At 47.1% G+C, this 25,403-nt stretch overlaps 1 protein-coding gene across 1 annotated transcript in view; it reads right to left on the bottom strand.

Annotated features, from left to right (window-relative positions):
* The window catches only part of LOC114050427 (rap guanine nucleotide exchange factor 5-like), a 235,505-nt gene that overhangs the window by 57,768 nt on the left and 152,334 nt on the right, over positions 1–25,403 (bottom strand). The window contains exons 10-11 of the mRNA XM_027872091.1: positions 24,087–24,205; positions 23,490–23,578 (exon numbers count right to left, since the gene is read on the bottom strand). Coding sequence (XP_027727892.1) covers positions 23,490–23,578; positions 24,087–24,205 — 208 coding nt within the window. The remainder of the gene's footprint in view (positions 1–23,489; positions 23,579–24,086; positions 24,206–25,403) is intronic.

Here is a 25,403-nt window from a genome sequence, read left to right as displayed (position 1 = left end):
TGACCCCATTTTGGGGTTTTCTTGGCAAAGATCCTAGAGTGGTTGGCATTTCCTTCTCCACCTCATTTTACAGATGAGGAAACTGAGGCAAAGAGGGTGAAGTGACTTTCCCAGGGTCACACAGCTAATAAGTATCTGAGGCCGGATTTAAACTCAGGTCTTCCTGACTCTAGGCCCAGTGCTCTATCCACTGCACCACCTAGCTGCCCCTGGGTCTTCCTCCATCCAAATAGAGCCATATATCCACTATTTCACAGAGTGTCTTTAGAAGGGAGGGACAGGCTATGTGTAATTCAATTTGTGCATCACCAGCCATGCACAGTTATGTCCTTGACTGATACTTTTTAATAAGAGATTTTAAAACCTTTACAAAAGCCCTCCTTCAAGACTTCATCATGATGTGGACAGATCCCTGGGTTCGGAGATACCTGTGATCTTAGCACAATGGCCTGGTATACATACGACAAAAGCTTGTAGACTTGACTTGATCTCCAAGGCTGGGCCAGCAGAGCGCCATCTCTGAGCATCCATGACACTGTGAATAGAGCTCCCATCTCCACCCTTTCCTTCTATTCTGTATGGCCTTTAGAAAAGATTCAGTCCATGGCATCTACATACATTTCTCTCAACAACCAATCCCTCTGAGACTTTTCTTTCTTTCATGGTCTGAGTTATCTCATCTCTTTTCAGGTGACTTCCCAATCTCTTTCTAGCCCCAACCTCTCTCCCAAGAACGAGGCTTCATCAGACTAATGTGCTTTAGAAATGTCAAAAAGAAAGAGGCCCCCCAAAGGCCCATTGGATCTGGAAGGCAGAAGGTCATTAATGACCATTTCAGAGCACTGAAGGTCCAATGTCATCTTACAGTCTGATCCTGCCATGCTAACAAGTGGACAAGACATTCAACAACTTGGTCAAAGCTCACACAAGGTGGGCAGGCAAGGATGGTTCATATTGGCATACATGGATGGAGCAAACACAGAAAAGAACCCAGCTCCATTGACTTATTGGAGAATAACTGAACAGTGGACAGTGGTGTCACCATGGACAAATCCATGGGAAGAAGCCATTTATTATTAAGGCAGAGATCAGAGACACAGGCATAAAGCACTTTGATGAACAGCACAGATTTATTATCTCCAAACATCTCTCGGGTTCAAGCACCTGCCAGCAGTAAAGGCACAGCAGGCAGCCGCCGTGCACAATATGAGGACAATTGCACAGGTCTGTCTGAGAGCCTGCCTGCTATGGCAGCAGGCCCCCAACAACTGCAGATTCATCATGCTAATCTTGGTTCTGGAAAGAAGCTGATTCAATGCCTCAAAATCACATGGAATAAAAGCAAAAATGACTTGAATATTAACATCTTAAATTAGGACCCAGGGATACACAAAGTAACTCCCAGGAATAAGTCAAATCTTTCTGTCGGAATCCATTTAGAAGGACAGCATGCCAGGCGCCACAGAGCAGCCTGTATTATCAGTTTCCTTTCCGAACTTGGAACGGGTCCCTCTTCTAACTATATATGATTTCTCTTTGCAAGGCTTCAGTTGACTGAGAATTCTGGCAGAGAGAGAGTGGGCATCTGGTTAGCAAACTAAAAAAATAACTGCCCCCAATTTTATGATAAAATAATGATAATAATAAATCAAAAAGCATATAAATGGATGTAAAATAATTTGGGGGGAACTGAGGCAGCATGGTAAAGTAGACAGTTAGAAAGACCTGGGTTCAAATCTTCCTCTGGCTGTGTGATCCTGAGTAAGGCACTCATCATTTCAGTGACACCCCCCCACCCCCGCCCCAGGCAGCTCATCAAGGCAAGATGTCTCAGAGAAGGCAGTGACCTCCAATGAAAGAGTTTCCTCATCAGCTGTTCCTTCTACCAATGAAGCCACAGGCTCATTCTGCCGCCGCCTCCTCCCACCCTCCTCCCCTCCCAAGATTTTTGTTAATAAAGGGTTTGAAGTTTTGCAAAGAACTCGAAATTCATCCTATCATTTGAGTTCAGAAGAACTCTGGGAGAAAGGTGCCACTTGTGCTCTTACCCTCCTTGCTCAGATGGGGAAATTCTGATAAAGAGACCTGAACATGCTCTCACACTTAGCAACTGTCTAAGGCAGCATCTGAACTCAGGTCTTCCCAAGTACACGTCGGTACTCAGGTCAGTCCACCACCCTCCCTCCTAAGAAAACAAGACGGAGATTTTGAGGGTCAGAGGCGGGGTTCAAACGCAGTGCTCTCCTGCCTCCAGCTACAGCACCCTCACCCCGTAATCCCTCAACAGAGGATGGAGGCATCTTCGCACCTGAGTCACAGGAAAGTGAAGAAGTCAGGGTCTGGGGATTACAAGGGAGTTTGGATCTGACTTTCAATCCCATGTGCCCTGGGCAAGCTATTCATTTCTCTCATCTCAGTTTCCTCATCTGTAAAATGGGAATAATAATAGCACCTATCTCACAGACATGTGAAAAGGATAAGCCTTAATGTGCCAAAAAGTTAGCCATTGTTGTGGTATACTCGTCATGCCAAATTAAAGAGGATTTCATTAGATTCTCTTTAGTTTTCTTCAAGCTCAGCACCAGGCTCTGCATTCCTGAAGGGATAAGATTGAGCATCCTTTGGCTTTGCACTTCCTTCTCTAAATCAACAGTGCCTGACTGGCTCAAGTTCTAGCAGATGCTGGCTCACTTGCCCCTATCCCATGAACACCTGGGTAAATAAGGGGGCGGCCACAGGGCCGTGACTCAATCGAATTCTGCCTGCGGGCAGCCGTCAGTCACTCACACATTTCCTGCCGTGCCCATTGGATCAAAGGCTCTCTGATAGCCCTTCCCAGAACTCCCAGGCTGCTCTGCTGTGGGGTGGGGGACCTCAAGGCTGGGCCAAGGACAGCTCAGGTTCAGACAAGCTCTATCCAGAGGAAAGGCTTCTGTTATGGGCCTGGCAACCAATTCTCGGTCAATGGATCGGTTGAGGACCAGCTGAAGCTGCTTCAGGAGGGTCCTTCGCTAGAAGGCCAACAACTGGGTTGGGCCTGGGTAAGCCCAGCAACTCATGAGACTATCAGAGAAAGGCAAGGAAGGGCAGTAGTGCTGGCCACAGGGGGCAGATGTGGCTCCCATCAAAGAGACCTGGTTTTTCTCCTGGGGTATACAGTCCTTGTCTTCCCAGGGGCTCCAACCCCTACTTCCCACAATGAACGTGGAGATGGGAAGGTCTGAGTTCTGAAACCACTGGGGGGTGATACACACAGACACATAGACACACACACTCACACATATTCTTTAAAATGATGCAATCCCATCACGGCCATAACCAATCCATCACAGGACAGATGTTCACAGTTGAGATCTCTACACTTAGGAAGAAAGAATAATGATAACATCTCGAATTGGCACAGATAATCACTCAGAGGTATTTGATGACTTTTTGAGCTGGAAATTAGTGATGCCAGAGCCTTAGCAAACTACTCAAAGGTTTATAGGCGCCAAGAGCTGTCAATCACAATAGATTTCTGTCTCTTCAACAAAAGAAGAGAAAACATAATTGCATTTCCAGAGTGAAGGCCCATGTTGGGTTTCCATGTTGGAAATTTCACATAAGGGAGATATAGAAAATGTTCAGAAACACAAACCTTAGGGACACACGTGAGGAGCTCAATAAATTTTTTTAGTGTATTAATTAACAAATGAGGATAAATCATTTTCAGGGTGACTCTTTGTTGAGATGGGCCCACTGCAAATACAATGATGGTGGTGACTTACGGCCCTAGTAATCTACGAGGAATCTCAGCAGGATCTGAGGTCTGGAGCAGGCAGGGACTTGAGAGGCCTTTTCTAGGCCAGCCTTCTCATTCTACAGCTGATGAACCTGAGGCTCGATAAGGTTTGGTGATTGCACGAGTCATCTAGGGAACAAGTGATGGGGCAGGATTTGAACTCAGATCCTCCCAAGAGAACAAGCCAGTAAAACTCCCGCTAATCACCACTGAGCCATACAAGAAAGCAGTGAAGGATTCAGGGGTGATTAGGCTGAAAGGCGACACAGAAGTTGGCTTCCAATCCTTGAGGGGCTGGTATATCAGAGAGATCGGGTCCGTTCTCTGTGGGCTCAGGGCATGGAATGAGGCCAAATGGTGAACATTACAGGGAGGAAGGCTCCAACCAACCACGAGGAAGAGCTTCCTCCCAAATGGAGATTGATGACAACGTGGGGCACAGTGAGCGGCTTCCTTCTTGGAGGCTGGTGGGATCGTTGAAGGCCTGCCTCACGTAGGAGATGGCAGCAGAGCTAACCTCTCCAAGGAGCTCAAGATTCAGGGAGGCAGAGGAGGGAAGAGAGAGCTCTTTGCAAGCTGGCGCAAAGGTGGCAGGTGAAGTGACTCGTGGCCAGTCTGAGTGGAATGGAGAGCGTGTGCCACAGAAATATGGCATCACTGGGAGAGCAAGGTAGGCTCGGGTCAGACTGGGAAGGGCTTTCAATGCCAAGCAGAAGAGGGGGCATTTTATCCTGAAGGAAGAAGGGGACGTCGAAGCTTCCCAAAGACCCAAATGAGACAGTCATGTGCTTTAGCAATGTCAGCTGGATGGCAGTGCAAAGGGTAGAAGGGAGAGAGGAGATCTGAGAAGCAGGGAGACCAATGATGTTGGGATCTAGTGCCTCTGGGGCATTCGCTGCCAGTCATCTCTAAGAGTCATGGATGTGGGGTGCTCCAGGACGGGGATTCAGAATCACACAAGGGTTTCCATTAACCATACAGAGGGAGAGAGCCTCCCAGAGTCCCTGCTGCTGTGGGGATAGCTGGAGGGAGAAGAAGGCACAGGAGGGACATTGTGTGCAGATGTGCACAGGTACCAGTGGTGGTGGGTCCAGGAAAGTCATTATCTGGAGCACTGAGTGTGTGAGCAGAGACTGTCAATGTGAGCAAATGGGCGAGGGGTGCGATGCTCACAAAGGCAGTGCCTGTAGGAGTGGTCCTGGGAATCCTCTCATGTCAACCCTCTCATCTAGCCATAGGGTGATCCAGCCCTTCTCCAACACACCCAGGGAGGGGCTCTGTCCCTAGCTCCAGCTAGCTCCAGATCTCCTGCAAAAAGAAACCCTCACTTCCTGACACCAGAGGGCGCTACACCAGCGGTGTCCCTGGGCATTCACACGTCAGGCATCCTAAAGCAAAGTCTGGACTCCTACATAGCAGCACCACCCAGAGGGCTTCATTCTCTGTGATTCTGGGGCTGGACAAAGTGCTAAAGAGAAACATGACCCGACAAAGAATGTTCTGTGCTTATTTTAAAGATCAGCTACAAGAAATTCACCATCGCCTTGAAAGCAGAGGCAATGTAAGAGTGATTCTGGAGTCAGATGACCCGAGTTCAAATCCCACCTCGGACATTTATTACCTGTGTGACCTCTGTGACTTTGAGCAACTCAGTTCACTCCCCTGGGACTGGTTCCTCCTCTCCAAAATGAGGGGCTTGGTTAGACCAGATCTCCGAGGTCCCTTTCAGCTCCAGGTCTACGATCTTGCCAGCGAAATTTGATTTTAAGCCAAAGTTTTAAGACAAAATACTTTGTCCAAGGATGCTTTTAAAAAAGAATGAAACACCTCTCCGTAGAACCTCTGAGAGCCCCCAGTCTGGTAAAATTCAGGGCTGTACGTTATCCACACTCTTTCCCTCGACATCCCCCTTCCCCCCACCCCAAATCTTTCTTGAAGAGATGGAAACTTTGCCTCCTCCTTCTAAGCACAATAAATCCTGTTGTTGGTAAATGAAGACCCCAATCAGAAAAGACAACTAACCACAGAACTTCCCCTCTTTTACGGGCATACAAGACACTGTCTACATAGCCAACAGACAGATGTCTTCCTTCCTCATTCCTTATTTCATTGTTCTGTCATCTCCTCTGGTCTTCCCAACAAACCTCCAAAGGTGGAGGCTGTTATTACCCTCATTTTACAGATGAGGAAACTGAGGCAAAGGGGGTTACGTCTTCACCCAGGGTCGCATAGTTAGTTTCCACCTAGCTGCGCCCTCTTTCCTCATTTTAAAAGTGAGTTTAGAAGTGAATTGAACATCTCCACATTGGAGCATAATGGCTGTCACCAAGTTTCTCCCACCTCCCCGGCGTGAGTCTCTCATTATTTATGCTGCCACAAAGAAGTCATCAATTAGTGTCCGGTAAGCTGATGATTCAGAGGTGTCACCATTCCGCCCAGGGGGACTTGGCCTGCCTTGACCAAAATTGTGTTAGAAAACCCATCGATCAGCCAAGAGATGAAAACAGCTTTCAATGCCTTCAGCTGACCTGACCTGAGCCATTCTGAGAGCTCTCAGTTCCCAAGCAGACCCCAGGGTGTGTGGGGGTGGGAGTGGGTGGGAAAGCCAGAGCAGAGGAAATGCACACAGCTAGAATGGTCTGAATAATAGTCAACTCTGTGAAAGAAAAAAACACATACGCCAGTATGCCCTACACAATAATTATACGCAATTATCACGACAAAATGTTTTTGAGCTCCTTTTATTATGTATGTTCTCTTCAATTCAATAAAGGTGTCTTATTTATTTTTAACATCACTGTCCCCAGGGAACATTGGGCTTCATTCTCTCCTTCCTAGGCTTCCCTTACTCCTGCTCATTGCATCTAAAAAGCAGCATTTTTTTTCAGTCACAGAGGACAGATTCAAGAGGAATTCTTTTCCACAAAATTAAAATGCAATAATACCACACATGTACCAGTTTCCCTAACTAAGGTACTAAGAGGATGATTATACAGTAGGTGTTTGGGCTTGGTTTTGTTCCAGGGTCAGACTGTGATTTCATTGCTGTGGCAAACTCCCTCTATTAATGAAGAGTAATAACTCATCTTCAACTTTCTTGGAGAGTTGTCTGGGCCACAGATTAGGGCTAGGTGGTTAAATGATGTGTTGGAGGCCAGATTTTAATCCAGTTCCTCAAGACTTCAAGACTGGTCCCCTCTAAGCCTCTTCTAGAGGGGACAGAACTTTTGAACAAGCCAGATTTTGTGTGTGTGTGTGTGTGTGTGTCTGTCTGTCTGTGAAGAATGGGCCCTTTATTTGGACCAAAATAATATTTTCCTTAAAAGAAGTAAGGCAATACTATGTTTTTCAATGTTCATAAACCTGGAGCTAAAAGGAACCATGGAAATCATCTAGTCCAGACCCTTCACTTTACAGAGAAGGCAACTGAGGCCCAATGTGGTTAAGTGAAGTGCTCAAGTCTACATGGGTAGTAAGTGGAAGAACCTAGGTTCATAAGCCCAAGGCAGAGAGATCAAATACTTAATATCTAGCAGATTCTGAGATTTTGATCTGTGAAAGGGTCATCTAGTTGAATTAGTTCATTTTAAGGATGGGGAAACTGAGGCCCAGGGCTGCGACTTGCCCAAACTCACATAGACAGTAGGTGTTAGAGGTTGGATCTGAACACAAGTCCTCTGAGTCTAAGGTAGGTAGGGGGCACCATAATGCACAGAGTGCCAGGCCTGGAATCAGGAATATCTGAGTTCAAATCCAGCCTCAGATATTTACTAGCCGTGTGACCCTGGGCAAGTCACTTAACCCTGTTTGCCTCAGTTTCCTCATCTGTCAAATGAGTTGGAGAAGGAAATGACAAACCACTCCAGGATCTCTGCCAAGAAAACCCCAAATAGAATCAAGAAGAGTCAGATACAACTGAAAACAACTGAACAACCACCTTTGACTCTAGAACTCGGCCTCTTTCCACAGAACCAAGATTAAGTCTGAGAAATGGCCAGGTGTCATCGAGTGTGATACAGATTTCTGGTCAATGAAGGCATGCTGTACGTACAGTAGGAGAGATGAAATAAGAAAGTTCTAGGTCTGTCGTGGTTAAAGTTAGAAATCCTCACGCCTGCCTGCCCATGGAGAACAAAAGAGCAGGGGCCACCCAGAGATGCAGGACCACACGTGCCTGCCTCTTTCTACCTCTCCAGTGTAAAGGGAAAGCAGAGCTCAAAGAGATGGGCTTCATCAATCAGATTCAAGCAGCAAGGATTCAGATGCAGGCACGTCACTCTGCCATCGCTACTGTCCCGTGCTGTCCCTCTGTCTCTGTCTGTCTCTGTCTCTCTTCCTCCTCCCTCCTTTCCCTGTGTCTCTCTTCTTTCCTCCCATTCCTCTCCCTTCCCTCCCTCTTCCCTCTCACCCTTTTCCCCTCCCTCTCCTCTCTCTCCCCATCTCTGCTCTCCACCCTATATGAGGCTAAATACATTTCTATGAACTCTGGGAAAGCTCACTGTCCATGGAAGCCTCCCTAAACTCTGGGAAAAAAGAAGGGGAAAGGGGGCAGCACATAGGCTGAGAGATTTCAATTGCAGGACAACAACAGCAAAGATCCCCGAAGGTGGAGATGGGGCATAATGGGAAAAAGAAGGAAGAATCGAGGCTGGCAAAGGATGATGACCCAGCAGACTGCCAGTATCTGAAAGGGCCACTATGGCCCCAAAGGACATCACTTCACCACATTAGCTTGTTAATTCTAGCTGATTCTATGGCGCCACTGTTTAAATGAGGCCAAGGATTTGATAGAAACCTCTGGGAAAGATTAACAAATGTAGTTATTGTTCATCCAAGAAATTACCATATAACAACACCCCTTTCCCACCTTGATCAGCCCCCTGAAGTGCACTGTCTTTTGCATGGGGAGCTCCTTCATCAAGCCTGCCTCCTTGTAGTAAACTCTGCTGGAGGAAGACATCAGCAACATTTTCAAATTCAGACAAGGACATCTGATTGACTCCGCTGATCTACCAGCTGTGTAGGGGTGGGGAGCACAACCACAGCTTAAAGAGAATTATGTCCACCTTTTGAGCTGTCTTAAAGACGGTGGTGGGGTCGTTTCTGCAGAGGCTGCTACAAGGGAACAGTCCTTTGGCTAAAACGAGCAGGCTGTCAGACGTGTTCCTGACGCGCTATCCCATTTCCTTGGATTGCAAGAGTGGGTCCCAAGCTGCTACTATGCCACATCTGAGGCTCCTCCTTCAATGTTTCCTTGTGTTTTATAAAATGCAGCTGAGATTTGGGAAAGTAGAGGAGTGAATACTGAACCACCATAGACCAAAAAATCCTCTAACACAAACTCTGCTGTCTTCTTGTTCTGGAGATTTCAGCATCATCTCTTCAAAACAACAGCAGCAAAACTTGGCCATATCAAATACACTAACCCATCAAACAAGTTAACCCAGCCGATGGTTCATCTTACTAACGGCTGTTGGCACACAGGGACCCATTCTAGAAAGCAAAGGAAGCTTCAAAAGAAGAGGTTGTCACTCCAAGAGAGCTCATGTCCTATTGGGAAGATGGATTATGCCTGAGAAATAATTTATGAAACAGCAATAAGCATGACTTTATATACCATTTTAAAAGAAGAACCGCAAATTATCAGTGATGAGAGGAAAGGCAACTCCAAAGAAACAGCAAGAAACATATAAATCCCAACAGCTCTGAGGATTCTCCTCACATTCGGGAAATTGTCGAAGATCACAGAAACGAGAAACAGTCAACGTTGGAGGGGCTGAGGAAAGATGGACAGCATTAGTCTGTCTATTAGTAGAGCTTACTATTTTACTTTTTTAACGCAATTCTATTTATTGTCTTTTTCCCCTGTTACGAATGTATATACACTCTGCTAACTCTAACCCAAGTCAAAGTCAAAGTAGCCAGGCTCCAATAGCTTGGAATTGCACTAAGACTTTTGGGACACCTTTTATAGTAAAGTACTGGGACAGAATTTGAACCGAGGCCTATTGAGTTCAAGTTTAATTTTCTTACCCTCATATGAAACTTCTATCATCATCATCATCAACAACAACAACATTTATATGGCGCTTTAGCTCTCAGAAAGGTCTTCACACATACTGTCTCATTTTAGTCGCACAGCAGCTCGTAGGTTACTATTAGTAGAGCTGTGAATTGGCCCACCCGTCGTGGGAAATAATTTAGAATTCTGAGTGACAAATGTCTGTGATTCCACTACTGACAATATTCCTTAATGAGGTCAGAGAGCAACATCTAAAATTGACCCAAAATAGACACAGCAGGACTTTTTGTGGTAGCAAAGACCTGATGTCCATCCACCGCAGGAGGGCTGGAGAAATCATGTCAGATGAATGTGACAGGATAGTAACGTGCCTCATTTCATGGCACAGAGGTGGGCCTGCTCTGCCAGCAGAACATAAATACTGCTGAGCTTCAGAAGGCTGGGTCTGACCCAGGTGATCGTGTATGTCTGTTGTCTAAAGACAGGTCTGGTTATTTAAGTTTGGGGAGTCTCATCACTAGGAGTGCTGCAGGACGATCAACTTTGGGGCCACAGCAACTCTCAAAGACTGACTGACCATGAAGTTTTAAAGAGTCGCAATCTGTATGAGTGAAGGGAATGCTGACACTGACAAAAGAGAAAGGAGATTCATAAAGTATTTTAAAAAGCAGACCAGAGGCAAATGGCAGCAATAAATGGCAAAAGAACAAGCCAATAGGAATTTTTTTTAAAAGATCAAAAGATCATAGAATCGATACCAATTCAACTTAATTTCCTACATCAGCTACATTTCTATCAAAAACAGATGCTCCTAGTGATTCCCTGGGCATCAAATCCTTTCTCCAACACTTACTAGGCGGGTGACCATGGGGGCATCATTCTAGCTTTCTGAGTCTCAGTTTTCACATCTATAAAATGGGGGTTGAAAATAACTGGGATGCCAACCCACAGGCTGCTGTGGGACTAAAATGAGACAGTATGTGTAAAGTCCTTTCTGAGTACTAAAGCGCCATATAAATGTTGTGGTTGATGATGATGACGATGATGATAGAAGTTTCATATAAGGGTAAGAAAATTAAACTTGAACTCAATAGGCCTCGGTTCAAATTCTGTCCCAGTACTTTACTATAAAAGGTGTCCCAAAAGTCTTAGTGCAGTTTCAAGCTGTTGGAGCCTGGCCACTTTGACTTTGACTTGGGTTAGAGTTAGCAGAGTGTATATACATTGGTAACAGAGGAAAAAGACAGTAAATAGAATTGCATTAAAAAAGGCCCTTTTTCCACAGATAGGCATGACTTTGCCCTTTGTCTGGCTTCCAAAATTCCTTGAAATTAATTCCTAGAAGCCCTACTGTTTGGCCAATTCCCAAAGAGCTGGGAGATGATACTTCTTAACTTTTCCCCTCCACAGTAACTTTTACTGACATGCTAGGAAGGAGGCTATGTATGCGACTGCTATGAAATCTATCTCCCTTTAACACAGTGTATCGTCCCCACCACCCACACGCTTCTTGTAAGATGGACTCACATGGTATCCTCAGGACGTCAAGAGAACCTGAGAGAGGCTCTCGGCATGTTGGGTGGACCCCTGCCGATGAACTCACAGAGGGATATGAACAAGTGTCGTGTAGAACAGGCTATAATGTGAATTACTGGAGGAAATGCCCACGTTGATGAGATCCAGAGTATAGATGTACGCATATAGGATGCATGATACTGAATCGTAGAGGTGAGCGCTGTCTGTAAACAGTGCCTGAAATCCGAGAGATGGATTGAAAATTAGGTGTCTCCTACCAAGAAGAAGGAGGTAGGCATGACTCGTCACCAGGATCATCCCCTGGAATCAGGGCTGGTCAACGCCTGGTTCAGAGTTCTGGCATCGTTTGGCGGGGTTTTCTTGTCCAGCACTAAGGTCGCTGCACATTATTGGTTCTCCTGGTTCTGCTTACATCACTCTGCATCTGTTCATACAAGACTTCCCAAATGCCTCCAAAATCTTTATTCTTGTGACTTGGGACACAACAACGACATTCATATATCACAAGTTGTTCCCTCATTCCTCAATCAGTGGATGCCTACTTTATTTCTGGTTTCTTTCTGTCTAGACCTGGGATTTCAACTCTACAGGGAACTCCCGGTGAAGAAATTCTCTCCCTCGATGCAGACCTGCAACTTCTAGTCTCAGAGTGTTGTCTAGAGCACTGAGCAGTAAAGTGAGTTGCCCAGCGCCAGCGTGGCAGGGGCGGGACCTGAACTCAGGTCATCCTGAATCTGAGGCCAATGTCTCTATTCCAATTTCTTGGCTAATTACACACACACACACATGCACACACACACACACACACACACACGCATGTATGTATAAGATGCTGCTATAAATACTTTCATCTCCATGGGACCTTTCCCTCCTTGGGGCATATGACTAACAATGAGATTGTGGAGTCAGAGTACCAATAGTTTGCTCACTTCTCCGGCACAATCCATGTTGTTTTCTCAGAATGGTTGGAGCAACCCACAGACATCCTAACAGTGAATTAACCTGCTCGTCTTCTGCCCGACCCTCTTCGTTCCCACCTTGGATCATCCTTGCCACTTTGTGGGTCTCAGGGAGGACCTCAGAGTAGTTTTAATTTTCATTTGCCTTATTATTCATAACTCAGCATATTGTCATATGCTCAATAGGTTTCAGTCCCATGTCCTTTGACCACTTATTTACTGGGGATTGCTCCTGGTCAAACAGATTTGTATCAATTCCCCAGCCATTGTGGCTGTCAGACCTTCTTCAACCTCCCTGAATTCCCTAGCTTAGCTCAGATATTCATACTGAAATGGCACCATGATCTCACCCATGCAGGAGTTCCATCCAGCAACATAGACTTCCATTGAGCTATACCCGCCCATCCTGTGGGACTCTCATTTACGCCCTCCCAGAAGTCTGCTATGGCACATCGTTCCAAGATGCTGGGGGCCTTCCTCATTTTCTTTGGACGTGGCAACGAAATAAGTTAAGTACAAATTCATACCTGGATGCCTTTATGGGAGGTGACCCTGGTTTCTTCATGGCTTTGCCAGCAAGCCATAACCTCTGGCAGGCTCTACTGTGCTGGAATGAAGAAGTTAGTCCGGCCACTGAGTAATGAAAGGACAATACAAAATGACCCTCAGTCTTATTTGGGCCCCTTCTAATTCTGCAGTTATGACTGCAGAGTGGATGAAAAGGAGGCCAAGGGGGACAGCAATTGTAGATATTATATTAAGAAAAAACCTCACTATTTCTATTGAGAGACCCATGAAGGTAGAATTCTGTGTTTCTCTGAAAATGCTTTACTCACAGGAAAACCATCGTATTCTGGTCACTTGATCCTGAATGTATTTGTAATGATGAAATCTGAACCCAGAACTTAAAGTAGACCTTGGTGGATCCTCAGAGAAGGTGTGCTCTCAATGATGAAGTGATGAAACATTCTCCCACCTGCCAATTAACCTTTTAGAATGGCCCCTTCTCATATTAGGGGGGAAATAGAAATAGTCTTTTGAAAGAAGGGTTGGTTCTTTTGATGAAGCACCCTCCATTAAACACATTACCCCACTCGGGGTCGAGTCACAACGAAATGAGCACGTTTCCATTCTTAATCAGTGCATGCTAATAACCTGATGCTTCAGCTCAGTCTCACTTCACTTCCCCCACTTTCCCTAGTAATGAGGGCATTAATTAATCCACAATCCACTGTCAGTGTAAAAGCATCAGCTCCCTTGTTACCGTACATCATGTCGTGTGCTCAAAGGTGAGAGAGAACAGCTTCGTCCAAAAGACTAGCCACTCAAATGGAAATTCACATCTGAAATTGGACGCCCAGTAATTTCTCATTAGAGCAGGCTGCCATGGTGGCAGCTGGAACCAGGGAGGCTTTGTACCCGCTTAAGAGTATGAACTCAGAGGGGCTATTTTGCTCACAGCTGGCAGCCCAGATGATGGCCTTTGTGCTGGAGATGAAATGACTTAAGTGGATCGCAAACAGCCTGACCCAGGGCTTTCCAGAGAGAGCCTTACTTCAATTATGACTTTGGCGTACATGATTCCACTCATGAGACACACAACAGGCTGAGGGAGGAAGCTAAGGGATCTCTGAGTTATCTTTCTGTCTTTACTTCGTACTCACTTTGTCCCCTGGAGGAACTTAACTTCATCTTGTCCTACCACTAACACCTCTACTCCTACCGCCATTAATGCAAACATTAACACACGATCTCACTTAGTTGAATTTCACAATAATCCAGTGAGGCAGGTATCATAATTATTTTTAATTCCCATTTTACAGATGTGGAAACTGAGGCTCACAGAGCTTAAGTGACTTGCCACCTGTCACAAAGATAGCAAGTATCAGAAGTGGGATTTGAACCCAAGATTCCAAGGCTGGAACTCTGTCCACTACATCATGCTGTCATGCTCTTCAACCTTAGTTTTCCTGTCTGTGAAATGGGAATGGTTCTATAGCACAAAGACCCATCCAATGGGGATTAAGAAGTCTCCAACTGATGCTTGGAGAGTCATATATTTTAGAGATGGAAGAGATAGAGTGGAAAGGGCGGGTTCTGGAGTCAGAGAATCTGGGACGAATCCCACCCATGAGCCCTACTACCATGGGCAAATCATTCCTTCTCTCTGGGCCTCAGCGCTTCATCTGGAAAGTAAGGGCTTGGGCTAGATGGCCTCAAAACCCCATTTCACCTCGAGATTCTATGATCTCATGACCTCAAGAGATCCTATAATTCAGCTCCCTCCTCCCTCATTCCACCCCTCCCTGTTTCTGACAGCAAAGTTACTCATCTCTGCATTTAATCAAAACAATGTGGTAGAGTAGACAGAACACTGGAGTGGGAGTCAGGTAAGACCTAGTTGCAAATCCCATCCCCATCACTTATTTATTAGCCGTGTGACCCTGGGCAAGTTACTCAAGAATAAAGAATAAATGTATGCAATTCTTTACATATGTTAAGCGTGTCATTTCATCCTCACAACAACCTTGGAACATAGATGCTATTATTATTCCCATGTACAGACAAGGATACCGAGGCATCTGGAGGTTAAGTGAGCTGTCTATCTAGAACTCTGGTCTTCCTTACTCTAGGGCCATCACTGTAACCCCTGGGCCATGGATAGGCAGCAGTTTGACTGAAATAATAACTAATATCTATACAGGACTTTAAGGTTTGCAAAGTACTTTACGATTTATATTTAGCCTCACAATAACTCTTGGAGGTAGGTGCTATTATTATCCCCATTTTAGAGCTGAGGAAACTGAGACAGGTAAAGGTTGAGGGACTTTCTCCCAGCTAATAACTGTCAAAGGCAGGATTTGAACTCAGGTCTTCCTGACTCCGACTCCAACACTCTATCCACTGTGCCATCTAGCTACCCCACCTAACTCCACTGGGTCTTGGCTTTCTTGTCTGCAAATTGGGGATGAGAATATCAAAAAACCTTACCTCCCCCCAGTTATTGTGGAATTCCCACTTAACATATACAAAGTGCTTGGCAAACTTGCCTTATAAATGTCAGTCATTCTCATCTTCTGACTTTGTTGACATAACTAAACTCTCCCCATGATTTGATGACTGTGTCCAGGGCTGGGCTTCTGCCAGGTCTGCAGAGGTGCGGGCAGTGTCCACCGGCAGTTAGGTCTTCATTTGGGCTTCTGCCACTCCTCTTTGTCTTTCACTCGCCTCACATGAAAGGAGTCCCAGGTAGAGAGATCTGGACAGGATGCCAGGATGGTTCTAGCTCCATCTCTCTTCCAACACTGAGTCATTGACTAAATCGTGCTCTGTCCCTCTCAAACCTGGTACATTGGGAATGCTCTTGGTACTTAATTTCTCAGGGGCATCTAAACGGGTGTATGACTGCGTCAGAAAATGACAACCATAGTACTACCCTTTCTTCAACCTGGTGGAACCAGATTGATGGAAAGTAACCATCAATAAATCCAGAAATTAAAAGAGAGGGTGGCCCTGTCACTGAACAAAGCCATATGCTTTCTACCAATCAATCAACATTTATCAAGTGCCTACTATACACTGGCCACTGTGCTAAACACCAGAAACTTTGCGAAAACCCCCTAATGCCTTGGCGAGATCCCTCTGGGACTGACTTCTGCCTCTGGTTATGAAGCATTGCTTCTATTTCTTAATTTCATGGCACATTTTCCTCAGGGGATTTTTGTCAAAACTGCCTATTTGACATGATGTCTCCTTACGGATGCGCTTAAATCAGCACCAGGCGGGAGAACCATGTTATGCCAATCGAGTCTAATAATCCATCTCCCCATTAGCCACACCACATGGCTGTAAACAGTGGGGCAGTGACACACATTAGTGGGAACTTGGAAAAAAAAAAAGATCAGTAACCTTGTTTGTAGTTGTTAAGGAGTGTTGTTATCTGCTACTTTTGAAGGACTTTTAGGGTGAGCCCAAGGTCCTTTTCCAGACTCGGAGCTCTGTGGTTCTCTGGCTAGTGTAGTCTTAGATTTCTTAAAATTACAGAATTTTGGGGCTGGAAGAAATCTTAACGGTCATCAGGTCCAATATCCCCCCCCCACCCACATACATACATACACATCCTTTAAATCTTTTCCTTCCTTCTTCCTTCCCTCCTTCCTTCCTTTTCTTCCTGTTTTTTCTTTATTCCTCCCTCCCTCCCTTATTTTCTGCCATCCTTCCTCCTTCTTTATTTCCTTTATTCCTCCCTTCCTCCCTTTCTCCTTCCTCCCTTCCTCTCTCCCTTCCTTTTTCCCTTCTTTGTTTTCTTCCTTTCTTCCTTTCTTCCTCCCTTCCTTTCTCCCTCCCTCTTTCCTTCATTTCTCTCTTTTTTCCCTTCCTTCTTCCCTCCCTTATTTCCTTCTTTCCTCCTCTCTCCCTCCCTCCTTTATTTTCTCCTATCCTTCCTCTCTCTCTTATTTCCTTTATTCCTCCCTCCTTTCCTTCTTCCTTCTTCTCTTTCTCCCTCACTTATTTTCTTCTACCCTTCCTCTCTCTATTTCCTTTATTCCTCCCTCCTTTCCTCCTTCCTTCCTTCCTTCCTCTCTCCTTCTCTCCCTTTCCTTCATGACTAATACACTATAATTTCATTGATACAGGTATCTCTCACTGAGGTAATTCCCTCCATCAATGCAGATTGGCTCCCACTCTACAAATTGCATCCTTAGAGTTGTCTGGGGGTACCAGGAGGTTAAATGATTTGTCTGGACTGGCAGAGTCAGGATGTGTTAGAGGTGGACCTCGATTCCAAGTCTGCCTGACTCGGGCTGGCTCTCTCTCCTCTACATGACACCGTCTCACCCACCAGAACAGGGACACAGGCGCTAAAATGAAGGGGGATCAGGCAAGGCTCGCTGTACAAGATGGGTTTGAACTGAGACGTGAGGGGAGCCAGGAGGCAGAGAGGAGGAGCAGGGGCATTCCAGGCTGGGGACAGCCAGAGAAAATGCCCAGAGCTGAGATACGGAACGTCTTGTTCCCGGAAAATCCGGGAGGCCAATGTCACCATGTTAATTGTGTTACACTGTATTTTTATTTATTTTGTGAACTGTTTCCCAGTTACAATAATCTGGTTCAGGCGGTACTCAAAGTTTTGTGGGGGCGAATATGACCTCAAGCACAGGCAATGAGAAATTAATTGAGGAGCCCAGAGTCACACAGCCAGTCAGTATCAGAGAAAGGACCCTGAACCCAGGTCTTCCTGGCCTTGTGGCCAGCTTTCCCTCAACTCCTCTGCACAGCATCTCATGTTGCAGATACCACAGGGATTTTCGTTGCCATCTTTTGGATATGTAAACCAAGACTCAGAGAGGTTAAGAAGGCTTGTCTGGGGTCACACAGCTAGCAAATGTCTGAGATCATGCCAAGTGCAGCGGGCAAGCCCCCTAGGGTGAAGCAGCAGGACACCCTGAAGGGGAGATGGGAGATAACCTGTGCCAGCCGAGTCAACCTCCCCCCGTCACCACCTTGACAGGCACCTCCTCCCAGACCCTGACGGAGGCAGTCCAGGACCCTGAGCCCATGAGCCTTGGGAAGAGCAAAGCTTCCAGTCCAATGCCCTCGGCATCACCCGGGGAAGCAGCCTGTGAGATGCAGCCAGGGGACTGACCGATCAGAGCCGCAGCCACAGCCGTGGAAGACCCCAAAAGGAAAGATCTGGGCCCGGAGTTCTTGGCCCTGTCTGGTGGCTCAGCACCAGAGACTGATAGGATTCAATCAATGGAAATGTCATTAAAAAAGAGGCATTAACATCGGTTTTGTATCCTAAGGACCATGGGACTTTTCCAGCTGCCTTGCAGCTGGAATCATCTGTATTTATGATCTTCCTAGTAGAACGGACACTCCCAGAGGGCAGGGACCATCTCACTTTTGTATTTGGGTCCCCAGTCCTCTGGATATAGTAAGTGCCCAGGGCTCTGTACACAGTGAGCACTTAATAAATGCTTCACTCATTCATTCATTCACTCTTTTCATTGTAGGCACTTAGTAAGTATTGGTTGAATGAATGAAATATTTTTTTTCTCTGAGCTTTGTTCGACAATGGGAAAAGAAAACTGTCTCAGAAACTTAGTTTTCTATTCCTCAAGTCACTTGAGCCGTTTACTCCAGGCAGTGAGGGACATTTCTTATATGCGTGTTACCAGCTCTTCTGTCACTACAGTGTCTGGCAATCCCATCAGTGTCCCTCACTGGGTCAGTCAGATTTCCCCTTACCCAGGGAGGTACTAGTTACCAGGTGGTGAACATGCTTCTCTGATGGTTTATCCCACGCCACCTTTTCATCTCTTAAACTGCCTGGAGAGGAGAAAGAGAAGAGGGGACACTGGTCTCTTCCTATGTTATTTGTCCTTGGGCTCCAGGGATGGAGGAACCTGCCTGGGCAGAAGTGTCCTTACTGCTCCATTCCATTTGGGGACCCATCCGTTGCCCCCATGCCAAACATATGGGACCGCAATGAGAACCATGTGGTTGTCTTCCAGAGGATGGGGATGGCCTTCCTTCTAACGGGGCTTCGAATGCTGAAAAGTACCCTTGGATGCTTGGATTATGGTCCTTTGTCATTTACCTCCCAGGTGTCTCCCACAAGACCTGCAGCTCCCTCTGGATTAGGAATGAAAGCCCGAATTCAGGATCATCAAATGTCCTAAGTATTCTCAAAGTTCAAAGTGTCATTCCTTCATTCATTTATTACAATGCATAAAAGAGGCAAAAGTTCCCCATGACCCTGGGGCCAAGGATTAGAGATGTTTGTTCCAAAGGCTTTTACTGCTTTTCAATCTAGAAAGAGAGCAAATACGTTACTTTTTCCCTCTGACTTTTATATTTTCCTCAGATGTAGGACGGTGGCTGGAAAGCCAGATATGCCCATAAACTTTTGGAGGAACTGTCCAAACTTTCCAAAGGGCTCTTTGGAGTTACAGAAGAAAACTCATTGAAATCTCTGACTCAGAGGTCCTATCACTGAGCATCTAGCTTAATGTGGTCACAGACAGAAAGAAAGGCCTAGTATTTACAAAATAGTCATAGTAGTAGAACTTTGAGGGCTAGCGAAATTTAAAAAGGAAATATAGTGGGTACCCAGTGCTTGGGAAATGGCCAAATAAATTACCATATAGAAAGATAATTGAATAATGAATGCTGCATCCTAACAAACAATAAATACAAGTAAAGCAGGAGACCTTAGCCAAACTTCCACAAAGTGACACAAGGTCAAGGAAGCCAAACCAGGGGAACAAAATACATAGTGGAAGCAATGCAAAAATAGTACTCGGAGGCAGGGGAACCTCAGTAAACTGCAATGGACTAGCCTTGGTCACAGAGGAGGAAACACATCCCTTCTCTCAGTAGGGAAATGGGAGCCTAGAGGCACAGAATGTTGCTTGTACTGCCAAATGGAAAGGCGGAGGAGGAGGAGGAGGAGAAGAATGAGGATGATGATGATGACGATGATGACAATGATGATAGCTAACACTTATATAGCACCTACTGTGCGCCAGGCCCTGTGCTAAGCACTTCACAATTATTATCTCATTTGATCCTCAGAACGACCCTGGGAAGTAAGTGCTATTACTACCTCCACTGAATACAAACTGAAGCAAATAGAGGTTAAGTGACTTGCCCAAGGTCACACAGCTAGGAAGTTTCTGAGGCTGGATTTGAACTCAGGTCTTCCTGACTCCAAGCCCAGTGCTCTATCTACTGATCCACCTGGCTGCCTCGATCACATGCTGAGTGTGACATGATTATGTGAGGAGAGGGAAAGTACAAAGAACTTGGGTTACCAGGAGAAGCTAGGGATTCTACTCAATCTCTCCATCAAAAAGCCTTTATTAAGTGCTTGTGCATATGCCAGACACTGTGCTAAGCAAAGAGGAAACCAATCAATCACCCGTTGCTTATTAAGAGCTTGCAATGGCGCCCATCAGCCTGGGAGTTCCTGCAGGGCAGGGACTGATTTTTGTCTTTGAATCCCCAGTGCCTGGAACATTGTAGGCACTCGGTAAATACTTGTTGACTTTCCTACCCAAACCTTCTTTTGTCCTGTGGTATAAGGAGTTCCAGAGTCAGGGCCTGAGAGCTGTTTGGGTCTTGTGGCCTGAGCACGTGGTTGAAGTGACTTATTGAATCCCAGAGTTGCTCTGATTGGGGAAGACGGGAGAAGATCTGCCCGGCTTCTGCTCAGCTCCCAAATGACACCAGTGCTGTCCTTGAAGGACAATCATCATTCTGGTTTCTAAAGAGTGGAAAGATATGAGCAAGTCCTTGGACCCTGTCTCAGAGGAAGAGAAACAAAAACACTTCCTTGTATAATCATAGGAGCTCAGATGGAGAGCTAGAAGAGACCATCAGGTTTGGGTCCCTCATTTTACATATGAGGAAACCGAGGCACAGAAAAGTTAGGTGGCCTCCCCAGGGTCACACAGCTAGTCAGTATCTGAAGTGGGACTGGTCACCTTCCCCAAGCTCAGTGCCCATCCACTAGCCCTTGCCTCATTCTGCATCCATTGTATCCCTTCTATAGAACGTAAGCTCCTTGAGGGCAGGGACTGCTTCATGTTGGCTTTTAAACTCAGCCTTACATAGTGCCTAGGACACAGCAGGTGCTTCATAAATTCTCGGTGACTGAGATCCTCAATGTTTGGCCCAAGCCTGGCCCACAGTGAGCACTGAAGGCTTGTTGGTAGACTGGCCGATTAGCATCCCTCACCTCCTTCACACTCACCTCCAGTGGAAGCTTTTTCTGATGCTCTCTCCAGCCTCACACAGTTGCGTAGACTTGTCTCAGTGCAGCAGAATGCAAGCTCCCTGAAGGCAGGTACCACATCTCTATCTTTGTGTCCCCAGCACCAATACAGTGCTTTGCAGAAATAGCCAAATGTTTGCCCCGTTACACTGGTCACAGGTCAGCGCTTAAGTACGCTTGAGCAAAGCCTGCCACTGGCACTGAGCCGTTCAGCGGTGCGTGGGTAAAGCACCCTACTCTTCACCGCCACGGAACCAGATGCACCACCATGTCTGGGCACCCAAGCCGAGAGCTTTGCCAGAGGGCTCAGCCTGGGCCACGCGTAAAGTGTAGCGTGCCTGAACTAACATCACCCCTAGCCCTGGGGGACTCTGGCCTGAGAAAGCAGAATTTTCAGATGGCTTAATATGAGGGTACACGCAGCAATGCATCAAGCTGGACCCTACTTCATTAGGGCTTGGAACTTTTCATCTATCCTGAGTGAGTGGCCATAAGTGGAACCATAATAAAAAACACCCCTTTCCATGGCACCTTGAAGTCCTCGCAATACCTCTCGGAAGTAGGGTGACTAGACCTGCCATGCCCATTTTGCAGATGGGGAAGCTAACGTCCAGAGGAACAGAGTGATTTCACCATGGTCTCACAGCTAGTAAGTGCTGAGGGCAGGATGTGAGCCCTGGCTTCCCAGCTCTCGGTACGTTATTGAAACCTCCACACCAAAGTCATTTGTTTACCGTCAGTTGGGGACCATGAGGTCACGCATTTAGTCTGAAGGGCCCAGCCCCGTCACGTTCCTTGGGCTTGTGGCACAGTGGAAAGTGACAGGATCTGTAGCCAGACACCTGGGGCCATGTAGTAACTGTGGGACCTTGGCCAAGTCACTTAGCTTGTGCCTCAGTTTCCCCCCCACCCCCGGGAAGGTGAGGGGGTTGTACTAGGCTGCCTGTGGGGTCCTTTGCAGTGCTAGATTTATTTAACTTCTCTCTCATGTTGAGGCCTCGGCTTCTTCCTTCCTAAGTTGGGAAAGCTGGACTAGGGAGCTCTGGGGCTCCTTACAGCGATCCAGCTATGACTGCAAGCTCCTCCTCCTCTCTGGGCCTCAGTTTCCTTTTCTGTAAAGATGAGGGGGTTGGATTAGATGACTTCTGAGAGCCCATCCTGTTCTGAATCTCTCACCCCAGGATCCTACCTAAGCTACCAACAGTAACCCTCTCTTGGCGCACAGAGGGTTTGTCCGTGTCAGCTCTACTCTTATGTCGGTCCTTCCCAGTATAACCCATCTGGGCACCACTGAGCATGAAAAACGACCCGTTGGATATCACATACCATGGAACCTTTGGGCGTGTGGGCTGGACTCCAAAGCTGCTGAGGGCCTTCTCAACTTTCCAACTGTGGTCCAACATTGGGATTCTTAGGAAACTCTTCCCACCACACCGGGGAACTTCAGAAGCCCTCATGCAGTGTTGGAAACTTGAAATTGGGGTTCATCTGCCCCAATAAAACCAGTCTAACCACTGTCTGATGGAAGCTGTAAGGTAGCAGTACATCTGAGATACCCTGTCTGGAGAAGCAACAGACAGGAGGCCCTGGGACCAAAAAATGCCCTCGAACCAGACAAATCTTGGGGCCAATAAGGCAAGTGTCCATCGAGGGGTCTGATCAATCAGGCTGAAGGCCATGCCAACTCTGGCCTGAGACACAAGAGGAGGGGCCACCATGATGCCTCAGTTCATAGAGAAAGCACTCAAGCAATTGAAAAACAAAATACAAAACAAAATGGTCTTTCTTCTGAAGGAGCACAGAGAGAACCCAAAGTATACTTAGCAATGAGATGAAAGTCGACATCCAGGACGCCTGATCAATATCGTCATCCCTCCAGGCACCAGTGAATTACAATTTCTAGGTGAAAAGTCAAGAGTGCCATATCTTACACCATAGAGATAGCTCTGCCCCACTCGTCTGCAAACCGCTTATCTGTAGGGTGCAGAAGCTGCCCCCCAGCAGTTTTATTAATTGTGGGTACCTCTGCTCTAGCTCAGCACTCTCTGCGAGTCAGGTGGCTATTTCCCCTCAGATTTCACACTGGGAGCTGACTCGGGCCCCTGCCTTCACATGGGCTTCGGTTAAACTGGGGGAGAAATGCCAAGCCTGCCATGGCTGGGAAATCTTGGCACTGCCCAGTCCCAGGCCAGCCTCCATCTGGAAAGGGTACGGACGGAGCTGGTGGGCAGCAAACCAAACCAAACGCATCCCCCAAGCTCTCGGGGGAGAGCCAACCCCCTAGGGCAGCACTGGGCGCGCACGCTAACATTGGCACTGCCCCTGGCTGGGCAGCAACCGGGATCATCCACAGACGCATACGATCAGCTGGGCTCCCCACGCCAGCAGGAAGTAGCGGCGCCACCTTACCTGTTTCTTTGTCCTGGACTTCTTCCAGGTGCAAGTCATTCAGGAGGTGCTCCAAAATCTTCTCGGGCGTCCCCGACACCACCACGTATCTGTCAGAAAGGAGAGGATCTGAAGACTCATCCTCCGTGGAAGACTGGGAGCGGCTACTCCACTCGTCCTCCTCATCCTCCTCGTCGATGTATTTGAAATAAGGCACATCAAAGGTGGGCAAGGGCAGCTGGCGGCCGCCGGAGAGGGCGGCGGAGTCCTTCCTCTCAAGGTGCGGGTCAAAGACCCTCAGCCGGGAGCTCCCCATTGTGCCTGCTTAGTAACAAAGGCATCTCCCCCTCCCTAGATGCTCGGATCTCTTGCCATCTCCCCGGCTCCCCGATAAGGCAGTCAGTCCATCTGGTGGCTCGGGGCTCTCTGCAGTCAGCTAGGACGTTCCAGAGGCGAGGCGGAGAGAAGAGAGGAGGGAGGGAGGGAGGGAGGGAAGAGAGGGAGATGGAGACAATCGGAGGGAGACGGACAAACGGAGAGGAGGAGGAGGAGGAGGAGGCAAACAGCCAGAGTGTGTCTGCTGCTGGAGGAAAAAAAAAAACACCCCAAGCCTCTCACCTCCAATCAGCGTGGGCGCTCCCTGGGGTGGGGGCCGGCCCCCATGACGACACCTTCTTGAATACCAGGACAGTCCCGTCTTCCTCTTTAACTTGTAAGGTTGTCACTTCGTCATCTCGCTGTAATTTGGGGGTGGGGAGAGGAAAGGCAGGGGAGACGAGGGGAGGAGAGAAAACAAAGAGAGAGAAAAGGTAAATGAGCGTGCAATGGCTGGGAAGCCCACCCACGGCAGAGGTGGGATGGCCTTCCTCCAAAGTTGGGGGACTGTGGTTTCTTGGGGCTGGAATGAAGCTGGGGTCCCTTTAAAGGAGCAGTTTAAGTTTGGGGGGAAAGCACTGGATCTGGAATCTGGGGCTCTGGGTTCAAATTCTAGCTGTGCGACACTGGGTAAGGCACTTCTGTCTCTGGGCTTCAAGATTCCTCCTATGGAAAAAGAGGAGAGAGTGGGCTAAGTGGTCTCTAAGGCCCTTCCAGAACTAATTCTTAGATCCTATGATCATCTGGGGGGTCTGAGGACCTGAGTTCAAATCCCATTTTGGTTATCGTGTGACCCTGGGCAAGTCACTTCCTTTTCGCTGGGCCTCAGTTTGCTCATCTGTAAAATGAGGGCATTTAGAGAATCACAGGGACCCCAGAGACCATCTGGTCCAAATCCCTCATTTAACATTTGAGGAAACTGAGTCCATGGAAGTTACTTAACTTGCCCAATGTCACACGAGTAGGAATGAACAGATTTGGGATTTGAACTCAGGTCCTCTGAAGTCCAGACTCAGTGGGCTTTCTACCATACAATCAGCTTAGACTCAGCAACCTCCAAGGTCACTTCCACCTCTAAAACAATAATCCCAGAGAACCACAGAAATCCTTTCAAGTATTTAGAGGAGAAAAGAGTTAAAAAGAATAAGGGCATAATTATTAAAAGCAAAAAACAAAAGTTCCTACATGAATATCATGAATCGGAGAATTCATAAATATACCAAACAATTGTGGTCTATTCACTGGACTTGTACTTTACTTCCTGAGAACTGGGGGCTCTTTCATTTGTCCCTCACCCAGGATCTGCCCCAGCCCAAGGAGGCTGCTCTGCCCCCGGGGTGGGGGGGCCCAGCCCCGATGGAGTGCAAGCCACCAGCGTCACAGGCCAGCTTTCAGGACAGGTCAATGACTCGGGCATCCCTGCCTCTGTGTCCTGGGTGACTCTGAGTGTCTCAAGACCTGCTCAGAAGGAGCTCCTGTTAGCAGCCCACCTAGGCTGAAATGTCTATGTTCTGGGTCAAGGAGTTGGCATCCCCCATCTCAGAGGGAGGGAGGAACAGG

This window comes from Vombatus ursinus, unplaced genomic scaffold, assembly GCF_900497805.2.
Source record: "Vombatus ursinus unplaced genomic scaffold, bare-nosed wombat genome assembly UNPS02014799.1, whole genome shotgun sequence".
Classification (NCBI taxonomy): Eukaryota; Metazoa; Chordata; class Mammalia; order Diprotodontia; family Vombatidae; genus Vombatus; species Vombatus ursinus.
This window is presented reverse-complemented; position numbering and strand designations above follow the sequence as displayed.